Below are 11,866 nucleotides of genomic sequence, written 5' to 3'. Positions count from 1 at the left end.
AGTGCCTCATGGCCAATTTCCTATGTCATACTCTTGCCATTAATGAAATAAATTAGCCATTCCTTGAAACATTAAAACAAGAAAATAACAGCCTTCAAGAGCATGAAATGATTCTTTACAACTCAACATATTTTTATTTTGTTTTTTATTATATTAAATATATTAGTAAACTCAATTCTCCTAGGTATGTGTTAATTCAACAATAAAAAGTTATAAATTCACAACAAATAAATAAAATATCAGATTAAAAAACTGTTAGAAGCAAGAGATACATCTGACATTTTAGACTCTTCAAAGAGGGGGTTGTTTCTTTCTGTTTCCTTTAAATCATCCGTCTTCACAGGATGACTAAAACATAGGGTAAGGTCACAAAGCAGTAACTGGGAGAGCTCTGTGTAAAACAAAATAATAGAAGACATTATATTGTAGCACATATGTCATGGGCAACTATTATTACTTTAAGGAGCTTTTTCCTAATTCTTAATTTAGCTTTCTTTTAAGTGATTATTGCTCAAACCGCAATTTAGATGTGCCCAATTTTGACTTAGAGTCAAATTTATATACTACAAAATAAGCATGATATAGAAACTTACTAGAAGGGCTCTTTAGCTCAAATTGTCAGTTATCTTAACTAAATTGCAATTTGATTTATGCAAATTTATGTATTTTTAAAATTACTATTTTTATCTGTTATACATGCACATAGTATAAAGAATCAAATAAGGCATGTTGCAAAAAATAGCAGCTCCTATTCTCCCAGAGGCAACCACTTTTAACTTTTTTGGAGCCCATTTTGTTTTTGTCGCTTTTGTGGTTCTCTTCTGTGTTTGTTTGTTTGTTTGTTTTGGGAGGGGTGGTATTTAACCTCCATATCTCTAAATGGCATGCATATTTCTTTTTCAATTTTAGGTATTATCTATTTGCTTCTGATCACAGAAGATTAAGATATAGCTCTTTTCACTTATACCCATTCCCCCACTGTACTTGAGGGACAATTTTTCTTAGCTCAATATTTAATGTTTAAATTTTTCTTGATTATATAATCTTTACAGCTGAGTCTTACATGTTTCCCTTCCTGCAAGCTACCACTTAACCACAGTTAATAATTGTTTCCTTTTTTCATTGCTTAATTATCAAATTTCTGCAGTTGGGTAAATCTCCTCTCAGTATAGTCAAGTGCCTTGACTATTCTATTGTTGAAAGCCTCTCCTCTCCTAGAGCTGTCTGATCAGCTCTAGTCTGGACTGACAGCTCTCTAGGACTGCTGTACAGCTCACATCTTGGGAACTCCCTTCACCATTATCCTAGGGTCTCCTTTCACCCCTCCCTTATGTGGAATATCTTTTTTCCAGAATCTCAGGTCTTCCTTTTTTTGGTCTACTCCTTTGTTTGGTGGAATGCAACCTAGGTAACTTCCTGAGGTGGGGAAATTTATGTCTGAAAATCTCTCTCTCTACACCAGTGCTTACTTGGCTGGCTACAGAAATCTAGGTTGGACATCATGTTTCTTCAGATTTCCAAAGGCACTGCTGCATTCTCTTTTAGCTTCCAGTGTTTCTATGGAGAAATTTCATACAATTCCAATTCTTAATCATTGTTTCTCTTTAGAAGATTTAAGAATCTTTTTTTCTTCCAGTGTTCTGAAATTTTGTACTATTGTTTTTTTAGTATGGGTCTATTTTCAATCTACTGTGATGGGCTCTTTCACTGTAAAAAATCATATCCTTAAGCTCTGGAAATTTTTCTCGGATTATTTCTTTAATGACTTCCTCCCCATCCATTGTCTATGTTCTTTCTTTCTAGAAATCCTATTTATTGGATGTTGGACTTCCTTGTCTGTGTTTTTGCTCTACACTCGAATTTTCTTCATTTTATCTTTAAACCCTTCTCCAGAGTTTATTTCTATGCCACACTTTTAACTTTGTTCTCTAAATATTTTTTATAGTATCCTGTTCCTTTTTCATGAACATAGCATCTTCTCCTACTTCTCTGTGGATATTAATGTAGTTTCTTGGAGTTTAATCTGTTTCTTCCCCGTTGATTGAATCTATTTATTGGTTTTGTCTCTGCTTTTCCTTCCATTAGATGCTTTCCTCAAATATCTGTTTTCCATACTTGTCTGCTCGTATTTAAGACTGTGGTACTAAAAAGACAATTGGAAGTTCTTTGCCCATGGTGGTCTATATTGTGGGGTGATCTGGTTGGGTGTTTTGTTGGAGGAACCTCTGCTATCAGTATCTTTAGGTCTTTTCTCTTAGGCTGGTCTGATTCCTGAAAGAAAAATCTGCTTGAGGGTATAAATCTGGCTGCCAATGTCTTGTAGCCAAGTGGGTTTCCCCACTGTGGGTCTTGTAACTCAATATGTAAACTTTGTCTTAAGACCCTTGTTTTTAGTACTACTCTTTCCCTCAACTTGTAGGACTTTAAATTTAAATCTCAGGTCTACCAGTGACTAGTTGTGTAACTCTGGGAAAGTTAGTTAAACTCTCTATATCTGTTTCTGTATCTGTAAATGCCAATGGTATTATTTCCTACCTCATAAGGTTATGACGATTGAGTCCATTTATGTAGAGCTCTTGGAAGAGTATCTGGATTATGGTAAATGCTATAAGTGTTAGCTATTGATATTATTACTTTTGGGAGAGAGTGGGGATAACAGTGTTCGTTTAATCTTCCCTGTTTACCAGAAGTCTACCTTCCTAGTCTAGCTCTACAAGTCTTGTATCTTCACTGCCTGCCCTACCCCACAACTTTTCAAAAACATATTGATCATATTTATTTTATTTTACTTCATGAAAGAATAATTCCCAAACCAGAACAGTTAGATAATAAAGTCTGAGAAGAATCTAAAGCTTCTGTAATTGTTTTACATGAGTGCAAGCATCTGGAACCAATTATTCATTTAATCAATGTTTTTCAAGAGCCTATTATATAAAGGCACTGTGTTAAGTGCTAGGAATACCCTTAAGGAGCTTACAGATGAGCAGGGATAAGAAAAGTAAGTAGACATTCAATTACAATACAGTGTGATAGGTAATATGAAAATGTAGAAGAGATGATATACTGGCTTAAAAAAAAGTTTTCCACTGTAAGCAACCTTGACTAATAAGTAGTTGACCTGGTGCGGTAGAGGTAGGGGTGCAACAGTAGGCATTGCAGGAGGAGGTGTTAAGGCACAGGCACAAAAGAGAGCAAACGTGTAGATATGCAGATAGTTCAATGTGACTGGAACACAGAACGTGCAGGGAATAAAGAATGAGGTAACAGACTGGAGAGGTAGGCAGGGCCTGATCTCAAGGTCTTACAGTCCATTCTAGGAGGTCTGGACTTTATCCTGAGGACAATGGTGAGCCAACGAGCATTTTCAGCAGATTTACATTTTAGAAACATGATCCTTGCCGTAGTGTTTAGATTGGTTTTGAGAGATGATGAATTAAGCAGAGCTAACCCGATTCCTTTATATCAGACTCCTCACAGCCTCTCTTAATATGTACTGTGAATTTGTGAGAGAATTATATAGCATAAAGCCCTTCCCAAACTTATCTGATCATCAGTTGATGGACTCCGTTTTTATTGCACAGCATCTACTAACATCTTCTGAGACAGCAGTGTTCCCAGATCAAAGTCTGGGAAATGCTTGGGAGAACACATAGGAAAAGCATAACAGGCACTCACTATTCGGTGCCTAAGTAACAGCCACTCCCCTCTTCTTCCTGGGGGCACAACTTGATTGCACTCGAGGTGATTCTTTCCCCAGCACCAGCAGTAAGTGCTGACTGGTCCAAATTGGTCTGTTCCCCTTGGTGGTGGCTGCTGTAGGATACACATGTGGCACAAATCTGGCCAATGAAAGGAAAGGGGAAATGCGCCGGAGGGATCTGGAGAAAGGCTTATATAAGAGACACAGGCAGGGCTTCCCTGGTGGCGCAGGGGTTGAGAGTCCGCCTGCCGATGCAGGGGACACGGGTTCGTGTCCCGGTCCAGGAGGATTCCACATGCCGCGGAGCGGCTGGGCCCGTGAGCCATGGCCGCTGAGCCTGCGCGTCCGGAGCCTGTGCTCCGCAACGGGAGAGGCCACAGCAGTGAGAGGCCCGCGTACCGCAAAAAAAAAAAAGAGACACAGGCAGAGACAGTGTCTGTATATGGTCATGTCTGCAGGTAATGACCATGAGAAGTGACAAACAGAGTGAACATAACAGAGCAGAAATATGGAAAGAACCTAGTACCTGATGAAGTCTTTAAAACTCTGAGTTAGCTTTAGGGCTGCCCAACCTTGGAATCTTCTTATTATCTTCCATATTGTATAAGCCATGTTAAATTGGTATTTTGTTACTTGTAGGAAGGTCTCATAACTGACACAGAGACTGTCTTCAAATACCAAAGGTTTTCATAAGAATAACCACTACATATTCAGTGGTTTTCATGGTTAGAAATAGGACCAATGGATGAAAGAAATAGGGAAAAAGATTTCGACTAGTCCATGAAGAGGAATTGTCTAAGATGGAATAGATGGACTGGTGATATAGAGAGTTTCCCAACATAGGAAATGTTTGGTCAAGAATAGGTGAAATATTTACTCACGGAAATTTTACATGCCTGGGATAAAATTACAGAATATGTCTCTAAGGTGAGTGACTAAACATCATAACCTATAAGATCTAATCCTACTAGAACCATTAATTCACACAATCAAGCAAACTTACAAGTTTTGACTTGGAGGGAACTTTAGGGGCTTAGTAATGATTAAGGGATTCAGGGATGACAATTCAAGTCTGCTAACGTCCAGGTCAATGCTCAAACATAATGCATCTTCAGAGATCTAGTTCATATTACAGTGTAAGCATTTCTTAAGAAATAGAAAAATCCTACTTAGTTGGCAAAATTCAGTTTTGCCCCAGCAGAAGCACAAATTGACTCTACTATTTATTTTATAACAATGACATGCAAACATTTTAATTCATGTTTAATTTAATCCATACTTACCTTTCATTTTCTTCAACTCCAAAGAAATTGTGTTAATATTTTTAATTATGGCTTCCACATTTAGCTTATGGTTGGTAACATTATTGTCAGACATCTGATTTTAAAAGAGAAACGAAAACAATGTATAAATCAGGAGTATTTGTGTATACTTTAAAAATACTTAAATTTTCAGCATTTCTGAAAGGAAAAATCTGTTACTTCAGAACTAAAATATTTGTGAAATTATAGTCTCTTTAGAGAGACTATAATGGCTAGAATTCTAACATACGAAGGAATCAACTTGATATTTTTCCAACTGAAAACACCTGTAACTGGAATTCTTAGGATGAGGTGTCTTCTTTAATCAAACCATATCCACAAGATGGGGCCCTTACAATGGAAATGCAGATGTCCCCGTTTCAGAAAGCCTCAGCACTTATAAACTACCTTACAATTTAGCAATCTCATATAAGATCTTCTCTAATTTTGTTTATGTAAGTCAGCATCTTTTTCTAGCTTATGCTTGAATGACAGGGTCCGTACATGGTTTCTTTAAGTACATAGTAAAGCTTAAAATAAGATTTGATTATAATTCCTTGACTACAAAGATGGCAACATGGCCACTTCTATTTTAGCTTTGGGATTTAGGGCAACACACATTTTAATTTAGCTGAAATGTGTAAATCAACGTGTTACTATGTTATATATAAAGTACATATATTTAGCCAATTGTGTCAGATATAAATATAGAGAGATGTTTCTAGGTGATTCACTAGAAACTAACCTTAGCCATTCAAATATCTCGAAATAACTTGAATAAACCACAATTAGTGCACACAGCTCCAGAAGGTGGGCAGTTACGTGTGAGGCTGCTTGTCCAAAAACTGAAAACAAACTAACCTTGAAATCAATTCCTTGCCTCTGCCTCTTCCTGAGTCAGGGGTGTTTACCCTATTTCACTCACTTCAGAGCCACTGTAAAGGAAATACATTTTTTTCATCTCCAGACAATGAAAAAACTACACTTTGCATCCACCTACAAGCCCCTAGGCACTGAAAATGGAATGGCAGCTATCTTATTTGGGTAAAGACCCAGGTTTGAGGAGAAAGGAAAGATGATAAAAAAAATAAAGGAGGTAGGGTGGGGATTAAAGAACCTTAAAGATATGAAGGTAAAAATAAAACACAAGTAAAAACCAAGAGGTAAGTAGAAACTAAATGGATGGAGAAATGCCCAAGAAAGTTGACCCTCTCCACTCTGGGGTCAGGTTATCCAGGGCCCTCAGGTGCCCGTAGGTGGGGTGGGGTCAGAGGCCAGAGTGGCAAGGCGACCCTAGTGGACCAGAGCGAGGCCAGAGCTGGTCAAGCCTTCCCCAGGGAGCTCGGTCAGGATATCACTCAGAGAAAGGAGAGGCTGGTCAAGCAGTGCTTCCCCAGGAGGTGGGAAGTGGAGACCAGGCTCGGGGGGCCAAGGGAATAGGGGGTCGGAGGCCACAATACCACACTGAAGGCAGGAACGCAGCTTAGGCACTAACCCGGGGCCAGAGGCCAGGAGGCCAGGCCCTCCCCGTGAGGAGCGATTATTATCCCTTAAGTTTTCCTTCTAAAGGCCAAGTCCTCCTCCTCGGCGTGACACGCGTGAGGAGCCCCACGCCTTAGGGGGCCACAGGCTGGGGCCTGAAGATGGAGCCAGAGGCAACCTCGAAGTTTCCGCAGTCCTCGGGCTCCCAAACCTGTTCAGGACAACGCGAAACGTGCTCAGCAGCCTTGACCACTGGCCCTCCCTGGAGCCGCCCAGACAACCGCTCCTTCTCGACCCAACAGATGACGATGCCTTTGAGGAAACCGGGCTCTTAGCCACGGGCTAGGAGACCTGGCGACCCGCCCCGCTTGGCGGCTGAAGATGGAACCTGAGGCAGCCTGGACATGTCAACGGTCTTCACCTCCAGCCCACACGCCAAAACTGGATTAAGATTATTTAAAATCTGGTAACCCTGGGCAGCCCACAACACTGACCCCGTCGGTACCCACCGCGCCAGCCGTCACCAAAGTTCTAGCTGCTAAGTGGGGAGACCCGGCAGTGGAAATGAGACCGGGCTTCCTGATTGGCCAGTTTCTCCGCCTGGTGCATCCTGGGAGTTGTAGTCCCTGGCTAGGCCCCTGCAGAGAAGGTTCTGGATGCCAACCAGGATGTGACTAGCACTACTGCATGGGCAGAGAGGGAGGGTTGAAAGGCATTTTGCCGTCTATGTGCCAGGCACCTGGTTAGGTGCTTTGCAGCCCTTGTTTGTGTTTAATTTTCACAGAATAGGATTGTGGTTAAGGTCAGACTCTGGACTGAAACTGCTTGGGCTTGAATTCTACTCCGTTGCTGGTTTAGCTGTAGATGTCCTCAGCTATCTTACGAGGGTAATAATAGCTGCTTTCTGTCTTCTTTTGAAGGTTAAGGGAGATAATGCATCACATTGGGCTTGGTAGATGATGTGCCCCATAAATGTTAGCTATTATCATTCCTATAAATCTGTACAGATGAGCTGAGAGGTGTATACTGGTCTCTTGCCAAGTAGAGAAGTTGGGATTCAAGCCATCTCTGCTGGATTCCGAGAGGAATCGCTGTCACGACACCCTCGGGAATTGCCTTAGACTTGATGCACTCCAGCATCAGGTTCTATACAAGTCTGCCTTCACTAAGTCTCCCTTATAACACTCATCAGCCTCTTCAAGCAGTCCCTTCCCAACAACCTTCAACACATAGTCTGTTTTTATTTTATATCCAATTATCTTCAGTTTAACACTAGAGTTTGTCTGATGCAGAGTTAGATAAATGAACAGTGGCACAGAAGGACTGAACCTCAGTCCTAAGGATAGCTAGCTATGTGATCTTGGAAAAGAGTAACTTCTTTTCTCTGAATCTCATTTTACTCATCCGTTTCCTTATGAGAGAGACGGGCCTGATCAGTGTTTTCTAAAGTTTGCTCATTATGGGGCCACTGTTATGATTGGTTGCCCTTGCTGTGTACCACCTACATTATTACCTTAATGCTTGAAATTTACTTCCCTTTAACATTTAAATCTACTTAAAATTTTTTATATCATCAATGTGAATGAAATAAAATTTAAGCAGAAGGGAATGGGAAAAATAAAGACAATGAAAATAAAACATTTTTAATCATTTAGATATTTCTTGCTTCTCAATGGCTGCGATACTGAAGCCTGAAATTCTTTGTTAAAATGGGTTATTAAGTATTAGAGAAATGTTAAAGATAGTCTAGTACAAACTGAGACTTTCTTCTTGATGTAGTCAGAAGAATTGAAAGAGTTGGATGGGGAATAACTCTAACAGTGTGACTAAACATTGTTTAATGCCTCTGTACCATATAAAACATCACTCATATCCTTAGTGAGATATATCCCACACGTTGGTGAACGTAGGATTAGCTGCTGTCCAATACACCATCCCTGTGTAAGATTTCTTTATGTTTGTGGAATCTAAAAAAAGAAAGTAAACAAATGTATAAAACAAAACAGAAAGAGACTCACAGAAACAGAGAACAAATTAGTGGTTAGCAGGGGGGAAAGGGGAGGAGGGGTGGTGTAAGATAGGGGTAGGGGATTAAGAGATACAAACTACTATGCATAAAGTAAATAAGCAACAAGAATACGGCACAGAGAAATATAGCCATTACTTTGTAATAACTTAAGTTATTAATTGGAGTACAATCTATAACAAATCTGAATCACTACGTTGTATACCTGAAACTAATATAATATTGTAAATCAACTATACTTCAATTAAAAAAAAAGACTTCTTCATACTCAACGGGCTTCAAAACTCACCTCAATCCTGGAAAGAGTCTTCCAGAATTAACCCTACCCAACTCTGCAATTTCCAACTAGTCTCTCTGCCAATGCTTCCTTCACTCACTATTTTAACTGTAGACACTTGCTAGCGTCAGAGTCTTGCATTTTCTTTTTTTCTGATTTGTGTACTGAGCGTTTTTTAATCTATTTCTCCAAGTGCTGAGTAGGGGGGGACAAAAGGAGGCACAGAAGTCCAGGGAATCAACATTCTTTCAGCATTCACTATATTATACATTAAGTTAGAAGTGTTCATCTTCTGACAACTCTCTGAGGTAGCTGTTATCACCCTCGTTGTATGGAAAGTGAAGCTTGAGCTCAGAGAGCTTAGTGCCTGCTCAGGGGCCACAAGAACCAGATTCAGTTCCAAGCACAGACCCTGTCTGTGAGACTCCAGAACCTTCTGTGCTTTTCATTGTACCAAGTTGTCTGCCAGTCCAGGACACCATCTTTTGAAACATGATGGAAACAAGTACACCGTGGCTTTGAAATGATTTGAGCTTCACAGACTATTGAATTGGAACACACACACACTAATATACAAAGGAGCATATAAATATGTGACCAACATAGGGTGAGCAACATTTATTCTCTGAATTAAGGATATCATTAACAAAACAAAAATAACTGCCACTACTGTTTTATATGAGCAGAGATAATTTAACATCAAAAAGGAAGGAAGAAAGAAAAGGAAGGAAGACAGAAAAAGAAGGAAGATCATAATAATTTTGGAATAGGACTACCTTAACAAAAATCTTACTGGATGTGTCTCTTTGCCTCTCCTTCACTGATGCAGACTAGTGAAAACTTCACCTCAGATCTGCATGATTCTGGATGTGTGTTTGGAAACTCCCCATAGATAACAGCAGGAGAAAAGAAGGTGTTTAAGAGAAGTAGGGTGAAAAAGGTAGGTGGGCTAAGATAGCATTGAGGCTGAGAATTCTGAAAATCAAGTGACGATGGGGGCTGGGGCTGAGTAGGATGTGGTGTCTCTGGGGCCCCATTGTCCCCAAAACACTGAATCCATTCATCCGCAGGGTCCAGCAAGTGTTTGCAGGACCTGCTTCAGCTCAAATACCTGTGGACTAAGATTCTGTTCACAGGATTTTTGATTAAATCTGAAGACCTTCTACCCATCCATAGTTCCGATCACTTCTTATGAGTATGTTCAAACTACTGTACTTGGGAAAAAGTCATTAATGAGCCTTTAAAAATAAAGAATTAACTTTGTGTTTCTTCTAAATTAATGTTATAAGAAGGAAAAAGAGATCTGAAGTCAGAAAAAGATAGATTGTAATAATGTATTTTCCTCCATAAAAATGTCTTAGAACAATGATGACTACTTATTGTAGTGCTTTCCCTCTTCAAGTTACTATAGATTCCGTCTTTTTTCCCCTAAGAACATAAAACTTTAAAAGCATGATTTGCTAATTAAGGCTTGAGACTGTTATAGATGAGGCCCTAAAAAAATCTATCTTCTTACCAAATGTAAAATAGACAGCTAGTGGGAAGCAGCCGCATAGCACAGGGAGATCAGCTCTGTGCTTTGTGACTGCCTAGACGGGTGGGATAGGGAGGGTGGGAGGGAGACACAAGGGGGAAGAGATATGGGAACATATGTATATGTATAGCTGATTCACTTTGTCATAAAGCAGAAACTAACACACGATTGTAAAGCAATTATACTCCAATAAAGATGTTTTAAAAAAATCTATCTTCCTTAATAAGTTTGCAAATACAACACTTTACTGAAACCCAACACTGGTTGCTATTGTTGATTCTAATGTTAATCAAATAAAGGAGATTAAAAAGCTGGTAAATTCTCCCATAAAGAAAAACGCTGTTAGAGAACAACAAGGTGATTAAGCATTTTATGGAGCTGAGTGTGAGTGCCTCAGTTAGTTTTATTACAAATTCTTGACATAAAGTCTTCATTTCCAGGAAAACAAATTGAGTAAATTATCTCACATCTTCCCCTTGTTCTCAGAGTTCCCATTCCCATCCTCCCACAGCTCATGGTAAATTACAAGAGCTGGTCTCTGTGCCTAGGGCTGGCTTCCTGCTGGAGCATCAACTCCCTTCTGAATATTGCTTTGTGCAACTCCTGTGTACACAGATTTGGGAGGTAATGAGCATGTGCTTGGATCATTCCCTGAGGAACATGACCTGTGTCCTCGCTCATTAGAACAGCCAATGGATTGGGAGATTGGGATTGACATATATACGCTAATATTATAAAATAGATAACTAATAAAAACCTGCGGTATAAAAAATAAATAAAATAAAATTCAAAAATTAAAAAAAAAAAAGAAAAGAACAGCCAATGCTTTCGCCATAGCCAATCACATAAAGGAAGGAAGGAAGACAGTGCATGGCTTCTGCCTCTGGTCTGAAGTGGAAGTTGGATTAGCTGCCTTCTGTCTTCCATAGCAGCTGAGATTACATTTTGGACCGAGTCATTTTCTTTTTCTCTGAAACACTTCTGAACTTTAGAAAGAGGTTATTAACAGAAATCCACATGGATCACTGCATTAACTAAAATATTTTGATTTCTAATTAAGAAATTACTTTATGTAAAAATCCTGCCATTTGTGACAGCAGGAATGGACCTTGAGGATATTATGCTAAGTGAAATCAGCATAATTCACCTTTCAAACAGAGAAAGATGAATACCGTATGTTATCACTTATATGTGGAACCTAAAAACACTGAACTCACAGAAACAGAATGTAGAATGGTGGTACCAGAGGCTGAGTGGTGGGGAAAATGGGAAAATTTGGTCAGGCGGTACAAATTTTAAGTTATAAGATGAATAAGTTCCAGGGATGTAATGTATAGCATGGCACTCCAGTTAACAACACTGTATTGTATACTTGAAAGTTGCTAAGAGAGTAGAGCTTTACTGTTCTCCCCATCACAGCAACAACATGGTAATTGTGTGAACTGAAGGGTGGGTGAACTAACCTTATTGTGGTAAACATTTCACAATATATCCATGTATCAAATCATCACACTGTACACTTTAAACTTATGTTATATGTCAGTTA

General features: G+C 39.4%; 1 protein-coding gene across 1 annotated transcript; it reads right to left on the bottom strand.

The window, feature by feature from the left end:
- Nucleotides 1-239: 239 nt before the first annotated feature.
- On the bottom strand, nucleotides 240-5,077 carry LOC309820156 (uncharacterized protein C5orf58; the record flags this gene model as incomplete). The annotated part of the gene is made up of 2 exons (XM_082650733.1): nucleotides 240-391; nucleotides 4,984-5,077. The coding sequence occupies 2 exons, from the start codon at nucleotides 5,075-5,077 to the stop codon at nucleotides 240-242; spliced, it is 246 nt and encodes an 81-aa protein (XP_082506859.1).
- Nucleotides 5,078-11,866: the final 6,789 nt, after the last annotated feature.

Source organism: Grampus griseus (assembly GCF_964374135.1).
Source record: "Grampus griseus genome assembly, chromosome: 3".
NCBI classification, from domain to species: Eukaryota; Metazoa; Chordata; class Mammalia; order Artiodactyla; family Delphinidae; genus Grampus; species Grampus griseus.
This window is presented reverse-complemented; position numbering and strand designations above follow the sequence as displayed.